Source organism: Tamandua tetradactyla, chromosome 24 (genome assembly GCF_023851605.1).
Source record: "Tamandua tetradactyla isolate mTamTet1 chromosome 24, mTamTet1.pri, whole genome shotgun sequence".
NCBI classification, from domain to species: domain Eukaryota; kingdom Metazoa; phylum Chordata; class Mammalia; order Pilosa; family Myrmecophagidae; genus Tamandua; species Tamandua tetradactyla.
In genome coordinates this window covers 52,733,827-52,755,750 of record NC_135350.1, presented here as the reverse complement: position 1 = coordinate 52,755,750, position 21,924 = coordinate 52,733,827, and the positions used below count along the sequence as shown (strand labels likewise).

General features: G+C 37.1%; 1 protein-coding gene across 15 annotated transcripts in view; it reads right to left on the bottom strand.

The window, feature by feature from the left end:
* The window catches only part of CCDC158 (coiled-coil domain containing 158), a 139,154-nt gene that overhangs the window by 7,087 nt on the left and 110,143 nt on the right, over positions 1–21,924 (bottom strand). For 12 of the 15 annotated variants that reach the window (XM_077143101.1, XM_077143102.1, XM_077143110.1 and 9 more), the window contains 4 exons: positions 13,274–13,422; positions 11,559–11,618; positions 10,474–10,530; positions 388–455 (listed from right to left, as the gene is read on the bottom strand). In XM_077143101.1, the coding sequence (XP_076999216.1) occupies positions 388–455; positions 10,474–10,530; positions 11,559–11,618; positions 13,274–13,422 (334 nt within the window). Of the gene's footprint in view, positions 1–387; positions 456–10,473; positions 10,531–11,558; positions 11,619–13,273; positions 13,423–21,924 lie in introns of those variants that run through there. The other 3 variants (XM_077143105.1, XR_013168416.1, XR_013168415.1) reach the window with 3 other exon arrangements.

The window sequence follows — 21,924 nt, the reverse complement described above, 5'->3', positions numbered from 1 at the left end:
AGTTTAGTTAAAAAAAAAAAGAAAAATGAGAAAGGGAAGGGGGCAGGAGGTACAGGGAAATTCAATTTTTTAATAAAATGGGGAGGGTAGTTCTTATTGAAAAAGTGATATCTCAGCAGGAGCTGAGAGGTTGGTAATGCAGAAGGAATAAAATGGGTATAAAGGCCCTAATATGGAAGCATGCCTGGCATGTTCAAGGGAAAACAACATGAAGATAGGAAAGGATCAAGTAGAACGAATGAGGGGAGAAGTAGTCGGAAATGAGATCAGAGAGTTAATGGGGACTTATAGGCTACTGTGAGGACTCTGGCTTTTCTCTATGGAAATGGGAAAACACTGAGGGACTTTAATTTCAGGCCTTATTTCGTGCTTTCGTTGAAAACTCACCTGTAGATGGAAACGTGAAGCAACTAGATGGTTCTTCCAGGTCTCCTGTGTGTAATGTAGCTGGCTCTCTGGAAGCATAATAAAGGTTATGCAAATATTCCACTTCACAAATAGAGCACTAAGATTTATGGACAGAAGCAAGCTAGTGCAAGCACAAAATGAAGGCTTAAAATATAAACTTAAGAATAAAAGCAAAGTAAAAGATGGCGGCTTAGTAAGAGGCGTGGGTCTTAGTTCCTCCTCCAGAACAGCTACTAGGGAAGTAGAAACGGTACAGAACAGCACCCGGAGCCACGACAGAGATCAAGAAGACAGTGTACCCCATTCTGGAATGGCTGACTGGCTGGGAGAACCTGCTGCAGTGAGATCACTGAGGGGTGCGCGCTTTCCCGGGCCGGGGCGGCAGGCGGCCAGAGTCCCTCCCTCCCTCCTTCCAGGGCCGGTTGGGAGAATTGGACAGGCGTCCCCTCAAGCCGCGGTGGCTGGCGCCCCTCCCCCGACGCACGGCTCCCCGGACCAGCTGGGAGAATTGGATCGGAGATCCCCCAAGCCGCGGAGACCGGTGACTGGGATCCCTTCCAAACACGTGGCTTTCCGGTCCGGCTGGGAATGGTGGATAGGCACTCCCCCAAGCCGGGGCGGCCGGTGCCCCCCCCACCACGCTTGGCACCCCGGGCTGCCTGGGAAATTTGGACAGGCGCTCCCCCAAGCCGCGGAGGACGGTGCCCCCCCACCACGTTTGGTGCCCTGGGCCGGCTGGGAAATTTGGACAGGTGCTCCCCCAAGCCACAGAGGCCGGCGACCCGACCCACACGCGGATTTCCGGGCCGGCTGGGAGATTCAGATTGGCACTCCCCCAAGCCGCTTCGGCTGATGACCCTCCCCCACAGCGAGAGTTTTCCAAAGTTAAAGGAGCCACAGCATCTTTTACTGGTGGGACCCGCAGACAGACGAGTGCCCAAGCGCCACCTACTGGGCAGGATAAGAAAAACAGAGCCCAGAGATTTCACAGGAAAATCTTTCAACCTGCTGGGTCCCACACCCAGGGAAATCTGATTAAATGCCCAGACACCAACAGAAAATAACGGATCATGCTCGGAAAATTGAAGATATGGCCCAGTCAAAGGAACAAACCAATAGTTCAAATGAGATACAGGAGCTGAGACAACTAATGCTGAATATATGAACAGAAATGGAAAACCTCTTCAAAAACCAAATCAATAAATTGAGGGAGGACATGAAGAAGACATGGGCTGAACAAAAAGAAGAAATAGAAAAACTGAAAAAACAAATAACAACTTATGGGAGTGAAGGACAAAGTAGAAAAGATGGAAAAAACAATAGATACCTACAATGGTAGATTTAAAGAGACAGAAGCTAGAATTAGTGAATTGGAGGATGGAACATCTGAATTCCAAAAAGAAACAGAAACTATCAGGAAAAGAATGGAAAAATTTGAACAGGGTATCAGGGAACTCAAGGACAATATGAACCGCACAAATATACGTGTTGTGGGTGTCCCAGAAGGAGAAGAGAAGGGAAAAGGAGGAGAAAAACTAATGGAACAAATTATCACTGAAAATTTCCCAACTCTTATGAAAGACCTAAAATTGCAGATCCAAGAAATGCAGCGCACACCAAAGAGATTAGACACTAATAAGCGTTATCCAAGACACTTACTAGTTAGAATGTCAGAGGTCAAAGAGAAAGAGAGGATCTTGAAAGCAGCAAGAGAAAAACAATCCATCACATACAAGGGAAACCCAATAAGACTATGTGTAGATTTCTCAGCAGAAACCATGGACGCTAGAAGACAGTGGGATGATATATTTAAATTACTAAAAGAGAAAAACTGCCAACCAAGACTTCTATATCCAGCAAAATTGTCCTTCAAAAATGAGGGAGAAATTAAAACATTTTCAGACAAAAAGTCACTGAGAGAATTTGTGACCAAGAGACCAGCTCTGCAAGGAATACTACAGGGAGCAGTACAGTCAGATACGAAAAGACAGAAGAGAGAGGTATGGAGAAGAGTGTAGAAAGAAGGAAAATCAGATATGATATATATAATAGACAAGGCAAAATGGTAAAGGAAAGTATTATCCAAACAGTAATAACACTAAATGTTAATGGACTGAATTCCCCAATCAAAAAGCATAGACTGGCAGAATGGATTAAAAAACAGGATCCTTCTATATGCTGTCTACAGGAAACACATCTTAGACCCAAAGATAAACATAGGTTGAAGGTGAAAGGTTGGGAAAAGATATTTCATGCAAATAACAACCAGAAAAGAGCAGGAGTAGCTATACTAATATCCAACAAATTAGACTTCAAATATAAAACAGTTAAAAGAGACAAAGAAGGACACTATCTACTAATAAAAGGAACAATTAAACAAGAAGACATAACAATCATAAATATTTATGCACCAAACCAGAATGCCCCAAAATACGTGAGGAATACACTGCAAACACTGAAAAGGGAAATAGACTCATATACCATAATAGTTGGAGACTTCAATTCACTACTCTCATCAATGGACAGAACATCTACACAGAGGATCAATAAAGAAATAGAGAATCTGAATATTACTATAAATGAGCTAGACTTAACAGACATTTATAGGACATTACATCCCACAACAGCAGAATACACCTTTTTCTCAAGTGCTCATGGATCATTCTCAAAGATAGATCATATGCTGGGTCACAAAGCAAGTCTTAACAAATTTAAAAAGATTGAAATCATACACAACACTTTCTCGGATCATAAAGGAATGAAGTTGGAAATCAATAATAGGGGAGTGCCAGAAAGTTCACAAATACGTGGAGGCTCAACAACACACTCTTAAACAACGAGTGGGTCAAGGAAGAAATTGCAAGAGAAATTAGTAAATACCTCGAGGCAAATGAAAACGAAAACACAACATATCAAAACCTATGGGATGCAGCAAAGGCAGTGCTAAGAGGGAAATTTATTGCCCTAAATGCCTATATCAGAAAAAAAGAAAAGGCAAAAATTCAGGAATTAACTGTCCACTTGGAAGAACTGGAGAAAGAACAGCAAACTAACCCCAAAGCAAGCAAAAGGAAAGAAATAACAAAGATTAGAGCAGAAATAAATGAAATTGAAAACATGCAAACAATAGAGAAAATCAATAAGACCAGAAGTTGGTTCTATGAGAAAATCAGTAAGATTGATGGGCCCTTAGCAAGATTGACAAAAAGAAGAAGAGAGAGGATGCAAATAAATAAGATCAGAAATGGAAGAGGAGACATAATCACTGACCTCACAGAAATAAAGGAGGTAATAACAGGATACTATGAACAACTTTACGCTAATAAATACAACAATTTAGATGAAATGGACAGGTTCCTGGAAAGACATGAACAACCAACTTGGACTCAAGAAGACATAGATGACCTCAACAAACCAATCACAAGTAAAGAAATTGAATCAGTCATTCAAAAGCTTCCTAAAAAGAAAAGTCCAGGTCCAGATGGCTTCACATGTGAATTCTACCAAACATTCCAGAAAGAATTAGTACCAACTCTCCTCAAACTCTTCAAAAAAATCGAAGTGGAGGGAAAACTACCTAATTCATTCTATGAAGCCAACATCACCCTCATACCAAAACCAGGCAAAGATATTACAAAAAAAGAAAACTACAGACCAATCTCTCTAATGAATATAGATGCAAAAATCCTCAACAAAATTCTAGCAAATCGAATCCAACAACACATTAAAAGAATTATACATCATGACCAAGTAGGATTCATCCCAGGTATGCAAGGATGGTTCAACATAAGAAAATCAATTAATGTAATACACCATATCAACAAATCAAAGCAGAAAAATCACATGATCATCTCAATTGATGCAGAGAAGGCATTCGACAAGATTCAACATCCTTTCCTGTTGAAAACACTTAAAAAGATAGGAATACAAGGGAACTTCCTTAAAATGATAGAGGGAATATATGAAAAACCCACAGCTAATATCATCCTCAATGGGGAAAAATTGAAAACTTTCCCCCTAAGATCAGGAACAAGACAAGGATGTCCATTATCACCACTAGTATTCAACATCATGTTGAGAGGTTCTAGCCAGAGCAATTAGACAAGAAAAAGAAATACAAGGCATCAAAATTGGAAAGGAAGAAGTAAAACTATCACTGTTTGCAGACGATATGATACTATACGTCAAAAACCCGGAAAAGTCCACAACAAAACTACTAGAGCTAATAAATGAGTACAGCAAAGTAGCAGGTTACAAGATCAACATTCAAAAATCTGTAGCATTTCTATACACCAGCAATGAACAAGCTGAGGGGGAAATCAAGAAACAAATTCCATTTACAATTGCAACTAAAAGAATAAAATACCTAGGAATAAATTTAACTAAAGAGACCAAAAAACCTATACAAAGAAAACTACAAAAAACTGTTAAAAGAAATCACAGAAGACCTAAATAGATGGAAGGGCATACTGTGTTCATGGATTGGAAGACTAAATATAGTTAAGATGTCAATCCTACCTAAATTGATTTACAGATTCAATGCAATACCAATCAAAATCCCAACAATTTATTTTTCAGAAATAGAAAAACCAATAATCAAGTTTATCTTGAAGGGCAGGGTGCTCCGAATAGCTAAAAGTATCTTGAGGAAAAAAAAACGAAGCTGGAGGTCTTGCACTGCCTGACTTAAGGCATATTATGAAGCCACAGTGGTCAAAACAGCATGGTATTGGCATAAAGATAGATATATCGACCAATGGAATTGAATAGAGTGCTCAGATATAGACCTTCTCATCTATGGACATTTGATCTTTGATAAGGAAGTCAAGCCAACTCATCTGGGACAGAACAGTCTCTTCAATAAATGGTGCCTAGAGAACTGGATATCCATATGCAAAAGAATGAAAGAGGACCCGTATCTCACACCCTATACAAAAGTTAACTCAAAATGGATCAAAGATCTAAATATTAGGTCTAAGACCATAAAACAGTTAGAGGAAAATGTAGGGAGATATCTTATGAAACTTACAATTGGAGGCGGTTTTATGGACCTTAAACCTAAAGCAAGAGCACTGAAGAAAGAAAGAAATAAATGGGAGCTCCTCAAAATTAACCACTTTTGTGCATCAAGGAACTTCATCAAGAAAGTAGAAAGACAGCCTACACAATGGGAGACAATATTTGGAAACAACATATCAGATAAAGGTCTAGTATTCAGAATCTGTAAAGAGATTGTTCAACTCAACAACAAAAAGACAGCCAACCCAATTACAAAATGGGAAAAAGACTTGAACAGACACCTATCAGAAGAGGAAATACAAATGGCCAAAAGGCACATGAAGAGATGCTCAATGTCCCTGGCCATTGAAAAAAAACCACAATGAGATATCATCTCACACCCACCAGAATGGCCATTATTAACAAAACAAAAAATGAGAAGAGCTGGAGAGGATGCGGAGAAAGAAGCACACTTATCCACTGTTGGTGGGAATGTCAAATGGTGCAAGCACTGTGGAAGGCAGTTTGGCGGTTCCTCAAAAAACTGAATATAGAATTGCCATACGACCCAGCAATACTATTGCTAGGTATCTACTCAAAGGACTGAAGGGCAAAGACACAAACGGACATTTGCACACCAATGTTTATAGCAGCATTATTTACGATTGCAAAGAGATGGAAACAGCCAAAATGTCCATCAACAGACGAGTGGCTAAACAAACTGTGGTATATACATACGATGGAATATTATGCAGCTTTAAGACAGAATAAACTTATGAAGCATGTAATAACATGGATGGACCTAGAGAACATTATGCTGAGTGAGACTAGCCAAAAACTAAAGGACAAATATTGTATGGTCCCACTGATGTGAACCGACATTTGAGAATAAACTTGGAATATGTCATTGGTAACAGAGACCAGCAGGAGTTAGAAACAGGGTAAGATAATGGGTAATTGGAGCTGAAGGGATACAGACTGTGCAACAGGACTAGATACAAAAACTCAAAAATGGATAGCACAATAATACCTAATTGTAATGTAATTATGTTAAAACACTGAATGAAGCTGCATCTGAGCTATAGTTTTGTTTGTTTGTTTGTTTGTCGTATTTTTTTCTTTTCTTTTTTTATTATTATTATTATTTTTATTTTTTCTCTATATTAACATTCTATATCTTTTTCTGTTGTTTTGCTAGTTCTTTTCCTAAATCGATGCAAATGTACTAAGAAATAATGATCATACATCTATGTGATGATGTTAAGAATTACTGATTGGATATGTAGAATGGAATGATTTCTAAATGTTGTGTTAATTTCTTTTTTTTCTTTAATAAAAAAAGCAAATATATATATATATATATATAAACTCAAGATGACAAATATAATCATAACCTCAAAATGGAGAAGTTCTAGAATACCCTGTGAGGTACAGCCAAAGTCACATTTGCATTATATGTTCAGTATCCATGAAAATTTGGCAGCATGAAAACATACAATATACAATCTTGGTTAGAAAGTTCATTCAGTCTAATAATAGCTATAAAACCTAAATAACTTTTCTCATGGATATTCTAAGAGTTTCAATCTCAATGATTTACTTAAAAATGAAGAAACCAAAGACAAAAACCTCTTAACATTAGTAGTACCAGTTTACAAAACCATTAAGATTGATCTAAATCAGTAAATTGGGTTGGGCATCAGTATGAAAATATCAGAGCAGCAGCTGGCGAGGTGGTTTCCTTTCAGGGGAAAAGCAATGTCAAACCATTTTCATTATAATTCTAAGTTGTTACTTGCTTTTTGACTCTTGGTCCCTCACATATAGTAGAGTTTTCTAGAGGTTATATGATGTGCGATATCACAAGAGAATAAATGCAGAAGCAGATATGAGGATCCAGTTGTCTTTAGTTAAGACAGGCATCAAAGAGATTTGAAAAAATGTAAAACAATGCCTTCTCAATGATTATTTTTTGCTTTGGAAAATGGAATTATTTTCCACAACAAAAAGTTATTAATGCTAACATACACTGGGCTTACTTTGTTATATTTTAAATATTTTTAAATGCTTCAGTTTTATTTTCTATTACTAAAAATAGCAATAGAAATGACTCATAGAAACAAAAGCTCTTTGGGATCTTCAATAATTTTGATGAGTGTTAAAGTGTCCGAAGACCAAAAAGTTTGAGATCCATTATATTAGGGAAAAGTCTTAGAAAAGAAGTTTGTGGCTATATGTGGGTAGTCTTGTATATAAAGGCAAAGGATCCATTCTTGCTGTAAGAGGCAATGGGGAATCTGTGAAGGTTTGAGAGTTGGTGAATATACATAGTCTGAGGTGTGCTGTAGGCAGATTAACTTGAAATCGATGCATGGAGGTGACTAGGACATGATGGAGATTGAAGATTAAACACACAAACACTAAATACTGAAGAAGCCACTATAATAGCATATGGAAAAGAAAAAAGGCCTATGGCACAGTGGTAGGCTGAAAAATGGCCCTCAAAGATATCTGTGTCCTAATACCAGGAAACTGTGACTATTATCTTGTATGGCAATAATGAATTTTGCAGATGTGATTGAATTAAGGATCCCAAAATAGGGAGACTATCCTGGATTATGTGGGTAGGCCTGAAGTGCAATAACAAGGGTCCTTATAAGAAGGAATCAGGGGGAGAGTTCATACAGAAGAGAGAAGGCAATGTGATAACCTCAGCAGAGAGAGAGATTTAAAGATACTATGCTGTTGGGCTCTGAAGATGGAGAAAGGGAATGAGCAAAGAAAGGCGAAGAATCAACTTTAGATGCTGAAGCAGGTAAGAAAACAGATTTTCCCATCGAGGAGGAGGGACCATGGACCTATTACACCTTGACTTTAGCCTAGTGAAATTGATTTCAAACTTTTGGCCTTCAGAACTATAAGAGAGAGAAATTTATGCAGTGCTGGTACACTAAGTTTGTGGTAAATTTTCCCAGTAGCCAAAGAAAATTAATATAGACTGTTCCAGAAGATGTACGAAGAAGAGAATAGATTTGAGAACAGTTTTAGAGTCAGAATTAATAAAATGTGGTGACTAGAGAAGTGAGACAAAGGAGAAGAAATAATCAGAGATAATGCTAAGGTTTAAGGGTGGTAACTGGGAAAGCGGTGACGCCTTTTACAGAAATAGATGGGTGACAGGTAGAGGAATGGTTTTGTGGAATCATATTTTTGTTTAGTTTTTGGCCATTATGAAATTTAGATACTCTTGAAACATCCATGTGGAGATATTTAGTGGGAGCTAGATCTTTTGACACCTTTATTTGAAACACTCCTTAGGGTATAATGTTGCTTATTAAGTTATAAAAAAACAAAAGTGAAAAGTCAATTTTCCACAAAACATCTAAAAATGTGGGTCTCAGAAAAATTTAGGCACCAACCCACATACTAGAACTACTAATTGTTTTAATTTACTTTGGATGTAAGGACTACAAATGTTGATTTAATCTGTACAGCTGCAGAAATTTCCACATTAAGTAACATTTTGTAAGAAATGAAGAAAAATGGCTGTGATCACAGTGAAATGTAGTAAAACAGCAATTCTGGTATTCTTTCTGATGTCATTTAAGTCCGAGCTTAAAAAATGGCCCATTTTCCATAGTTGAAAGCACTCAAATCCCCTTTTTATTTTCCAGTATGCTCCATACTTTTTGGAGCTTCTATTAAATAAAGAAATCTCTTCTCCCCATCTGAATGCAGGAAGGGGTTAGAGCCCATTCTTTCCCCATCATTCTTCCCTCCTTACTAATACAGTGCTGCTACAGGAAGTGTGCCAAGCACTCAAGAGCTTAGTAGTAGCCTCTGTGCAAGACCCAGCCTAGACTAATATTGCTGTTGACATGTGTAGATGACATGTGTTGACATGTGTAGATGAGCTCTACAGTAGAGCATCAGTTATTTCAGAGAAATTGCTCTTTTCTGCTCCATGCCAGGATTGGGCTCTTTCCCAGGTGGTTCAGTGTGGATAACCCAGAGATGGCAGTACTAAGTAGTGGTCATGGACATGAACTCATGAACACCAGAGCCAGCTAAAACTGGGTTCAGATCTGGACTTTACTGTTTACAAACTGTATGACCTTGTCAACTTGCTTAAGCCATCTGAGTCTTCATTTTCTAATATATATACATGTATACATGGGAAAATAATACCTATCTTATAGATTAGATAGAAAGACTGAATAAGTCATTTGGAAAACAGTAAGAATAAAAATATGCAGTAGATAGTTGTGGTTATTATTAATAGGTACCATTTGCATTACATATCCAGGTGAGAAGGAAATAAAAAATCTCTGATTTATAGACTGATATATCCAATACCATACGCATAAAACAAGTCATCTCTTGGTACTGTGCTTTATGTACCATAATTTGTCCAAGGTAAGCACATGACACATTTTCAATTTCTAATTACAAACAGGTTAAAAAATATTCTTTAATGTATTGCAATATAAATTTAATGCAGGTTGTTTGGAGCATTTGTCTTTTCCATATGAGAGCATTAGAATAGCTCAGTATAATAAAAACATTCTGCCCCCCGCCCCCAAAAAAGTCTTCTCTTTTAGGCTAAGAAAAAGATATGTTTAGAAAGATTCAAATTCACTGTATACTGATCTACTAACAGAAACAGTAAGAAAATACTTACTATTTTAATTCTTTCACTAAACAAATGTTTACTGACTAGCTACTATGTGGTAGGCATTACTGTTGGTGATAAATGATACAGCAAGGAATGAGGGCCTACCCAACTAGAAGTTCAATAGCAGAATTCATTTTTATATTCCTATAATATTAAGAGGGCTCTATCTATCTGATAGGTAGTAAAAATAAGGGTTTTTTCCAGGCAGCCAACAAACAGACTTTATGATTGCAAATAACTTGAGGATAGGACCCTTTCTTTATCTTTCTTGCTTACTGTTATAGTCTCAGTGCATGGCACATAGTTGGCAACAAGGATCTTCTGAATTAATGAATAAACTGTGGTAAAAAGTGTCATTTTGAAAACTGGGAGGTGGGAAGATGATTTCTCACCTGCTAGGAGTTTCACTTGATTTGCTGCCTTCAATGGAATCCCTTACTGAGTTGCTTCTGTTGATAGAGGGATGGGAGAAATTAAAGATAACACAATCATATTTTCTTACCAACGCAGTGAAGGTTTATAACAAATAATTTAGCTTTATAAAGAGTGAGATATATCATGTGATCGCTAGCTAGCTGGATCATGAGCATTAACTTAATGATAAAACACAAGTGTTCTTCTGAACAACACTTTTAGACAGGTATAGATTCAAAGAGTGGATTGAAACACTGGCTCATTCAGGTGATGGGAAGAGTATGGAAAAAGTTTGAAGACAAAAAAGAAATGAACTTACCTCAGGAATCAGGAGGGTATCATTTGATTAGAGCATAATGTAAAAGTAAAAGCAGGTTGGTGACAAGCAAGAGATATTCAGACTGAGGGACTGGGGTACTCAATGCAGCAAATAGTGAGGAGCTACTGAAGGTGTGTAAGCAAAGGCCTCTGTCTTAATGAATAACACATATTAGCCCCCTACTCCTTTTTCTTGGGGACTGGGGTAAAGTCAGTTCTCAGAAATGATCTTTGTTTAGACTCTTTGTTAAGGTTGTAGAGTTCATTCTTTAAGCTCATTCTTACTATGATTTCATTTAAAAATTCAGTTATTCAATTATTGATGGAAATAAATTATTGATTTAGCAAGATACTTATAATCATATATTGACGTTGTTATTATTTTCTTCTGGACCACCCTTCTCTCAGAAGTTATGTAAGTCTTATAAACACATGTAAATGTAGAAAATGTCTTCCATTTTGTTATGGCATATCAAATGGCCTGAGTAAGATCATATGAGTAAACATCAGCAAAATTTAAAATAAGAAAAAAAAACTGCCCATAAGTTAATTTCTAGGAAGTATATTACTTTAGTAGTTTTCATTGAAATCCTCTTTAGTTTCTGTTAAACACTGTAATAGCTTTTCTTCAGTGACTCCAATATAGCCATCAATTCCCTTGTAAACTGTCCAAAAAGACTTCCCAAATTACCAGGCCACATACAAAATTCTTGGACAATTAATTCGTTTCAGAATCTCTTCTTACCTATGGCATATCTCCGATCTCAGGCTTGAATCAGTAATGCAATCTCTTACTCTATCATCACTGTATACACAAATGTAACTCTCAGTTAATAATATAAAGTACAATATCCAAATTCTATGCATTTTTAGAATAATCAATACCTCATGTACATTTAACTTTTCTTTAAGTCAAAATAGTATATTTGGGGCCTCCAAGCAAATTTTGCAAAGAGTCACCTCTGCAGTTCATCAACTCAGAAACGCTTTCCTTCTATGGACTCCTAAAAGGTTGAAGCTGAATTCAGGCTTTAGTGACAAGTTTATTGGTAGCATCAACCAACGACAGAAAATTAATATAAGCTCTCTTAGAGAAATGTCTACTACTTCCAATACAGTTCAAACCATGTGAGACGGTGGCTGGAATGATGGAAACCTGTTCAGGGAAGCCACGATAACCTTGTGGAATGATTACTACTGGGGGTCAGGGCTCTGATTTTTAATTCTGGCTTTGCCTCTTTGCTTCACAGGAGGAGGCAAGTCAATCTATGCTTAAATAATCCCATCTATCCAATGAGCTTAATAATATTGCCTTTGCTGAAAAGGTATATTATAGATTTATGACAAAAATAAAAGTGCTGTGAAAATACAAGTATTCTTTGATAAGGTTGCCAATGGAGTGTTTCTGTCATATGGGTCAAAGAATACTACGTTGTGCTAGGGAACTGGGTTGTTACTAATATTTTACCATTATTATTGATATTATTATTAATAACAATTAGATAGGTACAGATAATATTTTGGTACCATGATTAATACTTATTAGCTGAATATCTTAAAGAATTTGAGACAGTTTACAGGTAAGTACTATCTCAGAAAGTATATCTTAGATATTTGCCAGATACCAGAAAATCAGTATTATGACAATGGATTATTATAACATTAAAAATATAATATAGGGTGGGCAATGGTGGCTCAGTGGCAGAGTTTTCACCTGCCATGCCAGAGACCCGGGTTTGATTCCTGGAGCCTGCCCATGCAAAATATATATATATATTTTTTAAAATATTTTTTATATATATTTAAATGTTTTAAGATAAGTTAATCTAAAAAATAATACAACTAAAGAAAAATATTATCTGAAGAGAATAAAAGTACCTCATTGATTTTTCAGGGTTATATAGGCAAGGACCAGCGAATTGACTGAATCCTTTTTGGATCTGACCTTTTATTAATTTGACATAAATCACTGACACAAATGCCTAAATCACCAAGGCCTTTCCTATAAACTATATCTGGAAAGTTATGTAGTTGCCAGAGTTCTAGTTTTACTTCTACCATTGAACCGTGTGGCTGTTACAAATCAATTAACCTTTTGAAATTTGGCATTTTTTCTCATTGGTAACAAGGGATTAATAAAATTCGCCTTGCCTGTCTGAAGGGCTGTAGTAAAAATCAAATAAGATGATGGATAGAAAGACTGTTGGGAGTTATAAATTACCATACAAATGCAACTTTCTGAAGGAATGATTTTCCTATTTTCTCTTAATTTGTTGTAAAGTTGTTTTATTTTTGCTATACTCCTTCACTCACATATCATTTTCCCTGGTAACATGAGATATTCTTCAAATTTATCTTTAAACTTCAACCTCTCAGAATAACACATGGGCAACTTAGTGGCAAACCACTCAGGAGAGAAGTTTTCACATTCCAAAGTACCCATCAATCTTAGCCACCTACAGGGCTCCTAGCGATGTTGTTCTCCCATCATCCTCAGTCTTGCTCAGAGACACAGAGGGGTCATCATTGATCACACTTCGCAACTCCTGGAGAAGCTGTTTCAGGTCCCTTGTTGGATCTTCCTTCAGTGTGTTAGGTTTCATAGAATGCTGTATTAAAACAATTTACAAAACAAAGACACTTTATTTATCTAGATTCATATGCTATTTTCTATAACAAAATTAGTCAAAGTTTCAGTAAATAATTAGAAATTGTGAAGAAGAAGAAAAAAAGGAACACAAAAATCACCTATAATCTTCTACCCATGGATAATCAATCACAAAATAATACTATATTTTGTCTATTTTTTTGTGTGTGTGTACACACACACATATATATACATATACAAATATGGGATCAAACTATACATATCTATTTTTAAACTTTTTTTTATCTTAATGATCTAGTATGAACATCCTTACCATGTCATTAAATATTTTCTACTATATCCAGGCAAAATAATTATAATACTTTCATTAGGGCTAAACTAAGTTTATGAAGCTACAAAATTTTGAAACTAAGAAACTCTTTAGAGATGAGTTAATTGACTCTGGAGTCTTGTGGAACACTGTGCAATAACAAAGAAAAAAACAGCATAATGCTCAAAATATCTGGCTCTCAACAAAAAATTACAAAACACACAAAGAAACAGGAAAGTATGGCACATTCACAGAAATAAAAGAATTTGCCAGAAACCATCCCTGAGAAAGCTCAAACACTGGAACTATTAGTCAATGATTTTAAATCAACTGCCTTAAATTTGTTCAATAAGCCAAAGGAATCCACATGCAGAGAATTAAAGGAAATTAGGAAAACATTGTATGAAAAAAATGAAACTATAAAAAAGAATCAAACAAATTTGAGTTGCAAAGTAAACAACTCAATACAGTAGTTGAGTTAAAAACTCACTAGAGGGATTCAATACCACATTTGAACAAGGACAAGAAAGGATCAGTGAACCTGAAGATAAGACAGCTGACATTATCTAGAAGAAAAACTACGAACAGAGACTGAGGAACCTATTGGATGCTATCAACCACACCAACATACACATTTCTGGAGTCCCCAGAGACTATAGGGAGAGAAAGGGGTAGAAAAGGATATGAAGAGGATAGAGGTGCCAAGACAGTGGCTTAGCGATGTATGGGATTTAGTTAATCCTCCAGAATAGCTACTAAACAACCAGGAACAGTACAGAACAACTGCTGGGGCCACGTCAGTGATCAAACACACAGCATACCCCAGTCTGGACCAGCTGGACCAGCTGCGAGTCACCCCAGAACCGTGAGTTCGCCAAGCCTCAGTGGCTGGCGCCCCTCCCCCACAGGTTGCTTGCCAGAGAGGAAAGGATAGACACATTACTAGCAGCAGGGGCTGAGCACAACTAAGCTTCAAGTGTTGAATTAATTCACGAATTCTGACTACTAAAAATAGGCCCTGAGCTCAGGTGAACCTGGCCAAAGCCAAGGTTGCTGATTTTTGCCCCGTCGCTGAGGGGGGCAGGGCTGATGGAAAAAGAAAGAGTATTTTGTAGCTATGTTTCTATAAAGGCTTGACTGCCTTTGGATACAGTGGCAGGGCTTTTCAGGCTGCAACTGGCCCAAGCATAGGCAGAAACAAGCTTGTTTGGGAGCTTGTCTGGAGGCTGTGCATTCTCCAGGGGAGGGGCGAGGCCCAACTCAGGTGGATTCCCTCCCTCAAGGAATTCAGACTCCAGGGCTTGGAAATTTGAAGCCATTAAGTCAGCCTACAACCTCTCCTCTATCTCCACCATAAACCCAGCAGGGAGAATCTGCCAAAGTTAAAGGTACCACATCATCTTATGCTGGTGGGACCCACAGGCAGAAAAGCACCACATACTGGGCAGGATAAGAAAAACAGAGTCCAGAGACTTCACAGGAAAGTATTTCAACCTGCTGGGTCTCATCCTCAGGGAAAACTGATGCAGGTGACCCTTTCCCTCTGACAGGAGGCCAGTATGGGCTTGGAAAATCTGGCTGGGGTATATAATACCTAAGTAGACCCTCCTAAGGATGGGGGGAAAAAGACACCATACAGGCAAGGCAAGAAACAAGAAAGCAAGAACTGAAAAATTCTGCTCTGTTAAACAAAACCTAAGCAAGGGGTCCAAAATAAGCTGAACTGAATGTCAGAGAACAGATAGATAACAAAGTCATCCAGCAAGAAAATCCTAGGTAAAAAAAGTGAAAACAATCTCCAGAATAAACTAATTAAGGTAATTAAATGCCTAGATGCCAGCAAAGAATAACAAATCACACTAGGAAGTTTGAAGATATGGCCCAGTCAAAGGAACAAACCAATAATTCAAATGAGATATAGGTGTCGATACAATTAATTCAGAATGTTTGAACAGACATGGAAAACCTCATCAAAAAGCAAATCAGTGAATTGAGGGAGGATATAAAGAAGGCAAGGTATGAACAAAAAGAAGAAATCAAAAGTCTGAAAAAAGAAATCACAGAACTTATGGGAATGAAAGTCACAGTAGAAGAGATGGGAAAAAAAACAATGGAAACATGTTAGATTTCAAGAGGCAGAAGGTAGGATTAGTGAACTGGAGGATGGAACATCTGAAATCCAACAAGCCAAAGAAAATATATGGAAAAGAATGGAAAAATATAAGCAGGGACTCAGAGAATTGAATGACAACATGAAGCACATGAATATACATGTTGTGGGTATCCCAGAAGGAGAAGAGAAGGGGAAAGGAGTAGAAAAACTAACGGAGGAAATTATCACAGAAAATTTCCCAACTCTTATGAAAGACTTAAAACTAGAGATCCAAGAAGTGCAGTGTACCCCAAAGAGAATAGATCCAAATAGATGTACTCCAAGACACTGAAATACTAATCAGAATGTCAGAGGTCAAAGAGAAAGAGAGACTCTTGAAAGCAACAAGAGAAAAGCAATCCTTCACATACAAGGGAAGCCCAATAAGACTATATGTAGATTTCTCAGCAGAAACCATGGAGACAAGAAGACAGTGTGATGATATATTTAAATTATTAAAAGAGAAAAACTGCCAACAAAGAATTCTATGTCCTGCAAAATTGTCCTTCAAAAATGAGGGGGAAATTAAAACATTTTCAGATGAAAAAAATCACTGAGAGAATTTGTGACCAAGAGACCAGCTCTGCAAGAAATACTAAAGGGAGCAGTAGAGGCAAATACAAAAAGACAGAAGAGAGAGGTTGTGGAGAAGAGTGTAGAAATGAAGACTATCTGTAAATGATAAAAAGAAGAAAAATTAGGTATGTCATATAAAATCCCAAAGGCAAAATGGTAGAAGAAAATACTACCTGCACAGTAATAACACTAAAAGTTAATGGATTAAACTCCCCAATCAAAAAACATAGACTGGCAGAATGGATTAAAAAACAGGACCCATCTATATGCTGTCTACAGGAAACACATCTTAGACCCAAGGATAAACATAGGTTGAAAATGAAAGACTGGGAAAAGATATTTCATGCAAATAACAGTCAGAAAAGAGCAGGAGTAGCTATACTAATATCCAACAAATTAGACTTCAAATGTAAAACAGTTAAAAGAGACATGGGCCACTATGTACTAATAAAAGGACAAATTCAACAAGAAGACATAGCAATTATAAATATTTATGCACTGAGCCAGAATGTTCCAAAATACGTGAGGCAAATACTGAAAAGAGAAATTGACACATCTACCATAATAGTTGGAGACTTCAATTCCACACTCTCATCAATGGACAGAACATCTAGACAGAGGATCAATAAAGAAACAGAGAATTTGAATAATACAATGAATGAGCTAGACTTAACAGACATTTATAGAACATTACACCCCACAACAGCAGGATACACCTTTTTCTCAAGGGCTAATGGATCATTCTCAAGGATAGACCATATACTGGGTCACAAAGCAAGTCTCAGTAAATTTAAAAAGATACACAATCTTTTAAAAGATTGGAATCATACAAAACATTTTCTCAGATAATAAAGGAATGAAATTGAAATCAATAATAGGCAGAGTGCCAGAAAATTCACAAATATGTGAAGGCTCAACAACACACTCTTAAACAACCAGTGGGTCAAGGAAGAAATTACAAGAGAAATCAGTAAATATCTCAAAACAAATGAAAATGAAAACACAACATACCAAAACTTATGGGATGCAGCAAAGGCAGTGCTAAGAGGGAAATTTATTGCCCTAAATGCCTATATCAAAAAAAGAAAAAAGAGGAAAAATCAAGGCATTAACTGTTCACTGGGAAGAACTAGAGAAAGAACAGCAAACTAACCCCAAAGCAAGCAAAAGGAAAGAAATAATGAAGATTAGAGTAGAAATAAACGAAATTGAGAACATAAAAACAATTGAGAAAATCAACAAAATCAGAAGTTGGTTCTATGAGAAAATTAATAAGATTGATGGACCCTTAGAAAGACTGACAAAAGGAAGAAGAGAGAGGATGCAAATAAATAAGATCAGAAATGGAAGAGGAGACATAATCACTGACCCCACAGAAATAAAGGAAGTACTGACAGGATACTATGAACAACTTTATGCTAATAAATATGACAATGTAGATGAAATGGACAACTTTCTAGAAAGACATGAACAACCAACATTGACATGAGAAGAAATAGACGACCTCACCAAACCAATCACAAGTAAAGAAATTGAATCGGTCATTAAGAAGCTCCCCAAAAATAAAAGCCCAGGACCTGATGGCTTCACATGTGAATTCTACCAAACATTCCAGAAAGAATTAGTGCCAGTCCTGCTCAAACTCTCCAAAAAAATTGAAAAGGGGGGAAAGCTACCTAACTCACTCTATGAAGCCAACATCACCCTCATACCAAAGCCAGACAAAAATATTACAAAAAAAAAGAAAACTACAGACCAATCCCTCTAATGAATATAGATGCAAAAATCCTCAACAAAATTGTAGCAAATCAAATCCAGCAACACTTTAAAAGAATTATACACCATGACCAAGTAGGATTCATCCCAGATATGCAAGGATGGTTCAACATAGGAAAATCAATTAATGTAACACACGATGTCAACAAATCAAAGCAGAAAAACCACATGATCATCCCGATTGATGCAGAAAAGGCATTTGACAAAATTCAACATCCTTTCCTGTTGAAAACACTTCAAAGGATAGGAATAGAAGGGAACTTCCTCAAAATGATAAAGGGAAATTGTGAAAAACCCACAGTTAACATCATCCTCAATGAGGAAAAATTGAAAACTTTCCCCCTAAGATCAGGAACAAGACAAGGATGTCCACTATCACCACTATTATTCAACATTGTGATGGATGTTCTAGCCAGAGCAATTAGACAAGAAAAAGAAATACAAGGCATCAAAATTGGACAGGAAGAAGTAAAACTCTCACTGTTTGCAGATCATATGATACTATATGTCAAAAACCCGAAAAATCCACGGCAAAACTACTAGAGCTAATAAAGAGTACAGCAAAGTGGCAGATTACAAGATCAACACTCAAAAATCTATAGTGTTTCTATACACTAGCAATGAACAATCTGAGGGGGAAATCAAGAAATGAATTCCATTTACAATTGCAATGAAAAGAATAAAATATTTAGGAATAAATTTAACTAAAGAGACAAAAGACCTATACAAAAAAACTACAAGAAATTGTTAAAAGAAATCACAGAAGACCTAAATAGATGGCAGGGCATACTATGTTCATGGATTGGAAGACTAAATATAGTTAAGAAGTCAAATCTACCTAAATTGATTTACAGATTCAATGCAATACCAATTAAAACCCCAACAACTTACTTTTCAGAAATAGAAAAACCAATAACCAAATTTATCTGGAAGGGCAGTGTGCCCTGAATGACTAAAAGTATCCTGAGGGAAAAATAAATGAAGTCAGAGGTCTCACGCTACTGGACTTTAAGGCATATTATGAAGCTACAGTGGTCAAAACAGCATGGTACTGGCATAAAGATAGATATACTCATCAATGAATAGAGTAGAGTGTTCAGATATAGACCCTCTCATCTATGGAAATTGATCTTTGATAAGGCAGTCAAGCCAACTCACCTGGACAGAACAGTCTGTTCAATAAATGGTGCCTAGAGAACTGGATATCCATATGCAAAAGAATGAAAGAGAATCCATATCTCACACCCTATACAAAAAATAACTCAAAATGGATTAAAGACCTAAACATCAGATCTAAGACCATAAAACTGTTAGAAGAAAATGTGGGGAAATATCTTATAAATCTTATACTACGAGGTAGTTTCCTAGACCTTATACCCAAAGCAAGAGCATTGAAGAAAGATATAAATAAATGGGAACTCCTCAAAATTAAACACTTTTGTGCATCAAAGAACTTCATCAAGAAAGTAAAAAGACAGCCTACACAATGGGAGACAATTTTTGGAAATGATATATCTGATAAAGGTCTAGTGTCCAGAATTTATAAAGAGATTGCTCAACTCAACAACAAAAAGACAGACAACCCAATTACAAAATGGATAAAAGACTTGAACACATACTTCTCAGAAGAGGAAATACAAATGGCTAAAAGGCACATGAAAAGATACTCAACTTCCCTGGCTACTAGAGAAATGCAAATCAAAACCAAAATGAAATATCATCTCACACCCACCAGAATGGCCACTATCAATAAAACAGAAAATAACAAGTGCTGGAGAGGATGTGGAGAAAGAGGCACACTTATCCACTGTTGGTGGGAATGTCAAATGGTGCAACCACTGTGGAAGGCAGTTCAGCAGTTCCCCAGGAAGCTAAATATAGAATTGCTATATGACCTGGCAATACCATTGTTAGGTATCTACCCAGAGGACATGAGGGCAAGGACACAAACAGACATTTGCACACCAATGTTTATAGCAGCATTATTTACTATTGCAAACAGATGGAAACAGCCAAAATGTCCATTATCAGATGAGCAGCTAAACAAACTGTGGACAAACTGTGGTATGTACATATGATGGAATATCATGCAGCTGTAAGACAGAATAAAGTTATGAAGTATATAACAACATGTATGGACCTTAAGGACATCATGCTGAGTGAGATTAGGCAGAAACAAAAGGACAAATACTGTATGGTCTCACTGATAAAAACCAACATTAGTGAATAAACTTGGAGAATGTCATTGGTAACAGAGACCATCAGGAGATAGAAATAGGGTAAGATATTGGGTAATTGGAGCTGAAGGGATACAGACTGTGGAACAGGACTGATTGTAAAAACTCAGAAATGGATAGCATAACACTACCTAACTGTAATACAATTATGTTAAAACAGTGAATAAAGCTGAATGTGAGAATGATAGAGGGAGGAGGACTGAGGGCATAAATGAAATCAGAAGGAAAGATAGATGATAAAGACTGAGATGGTATAATCTAGGAATGCCTAGAGTATATAATGATAAGACTAAATGTACAAATTTTAAAAATGCTTTTGCATGAGGAAGAACAAAGGAATGTCATTACTGTAGGGTGCTGAAAATAGGTGGTAATAAAATTTTAACTTATGCATGAAACTAAAGCAAAAAAATGTTTATTTAGTACAAAATTTATATTTTGACTAGTGCAGTTTCTAATATAACTTATGTAGACAGCTTAATTGAACACCATAAGTACATGGAACCTTGAGTAGGGCATGACATTTTGTTGGTTTGTCCAGAGTGATGCCCCAATAAATCCAAGAGTGATTTGAACAGTGAATAAAAAAGTATTTGCAAAGTCCTCTTTAGGAAATGGTGAGAAAGGGGGGAAATTCAACTTCCACAAGTTGAATTCTTGATATTCTCACAAGCAGTGCAGACAACTAAGAGTGAAATGAGACCCCTTTGCAAATGGTGAGAAAGGGGGAAACTTCAACTTCCCCAAGTTGAATTCTTGATATTCTCACAAGCAGTGTGGACAACCAAAGCTATAGGCTGAGCCCTCAATCCTGGGGTTTGTTCATATGAAACTTTACCCCACAAAGGATAAGTCAAGCCTACTTAAAATTAGGCCCAAGAGTCACCCCCAAGAGAACCTCTTTTGTTGCTCAGGTGTGGCCTCTCTTTCTCCGGCCAACACAAGCAAACTCACTGCCCTCCCCATCTACATGGAATATGACTCCCAAGGGTGTGGACCTTTCTGGCAATGTGGGACAGAAATCCTAGAATGAGCTGAGACTCAGCATCAAGGGATTGAGAAAATCTTCTTGACCAAAAGGGGGAAGAGAGAAATGAGACAAAATAAAGTGTCAATGGCTGAGAGATTCCAAACAGAGTCAAGAGGTTATCCTGGAGGTTACTCTTATGCATTAAATAGATACCTTTTTAATCAAGATGTAATAGAGACTGAGGACTTCCGGAGAAGATGGCAGCTTAGTAAGGAGCACGTGTTTTAGTTCCTCCTCCAGAACAACTACTAAAGAACTAGAAACAGTTCAGAACAGCTCCCGGGGCCATGACAGAGTCCAGACACACAGTGTACCCCATTCTGGAATGACTGGACCGGCTAAGAGACTCCGCTGCGGTGAGGTCCCCGAGAGGTGCGCGCTTCCCCGGGCCATGGCGGCTGGCGGCTGGAGCCCCTCCCTCC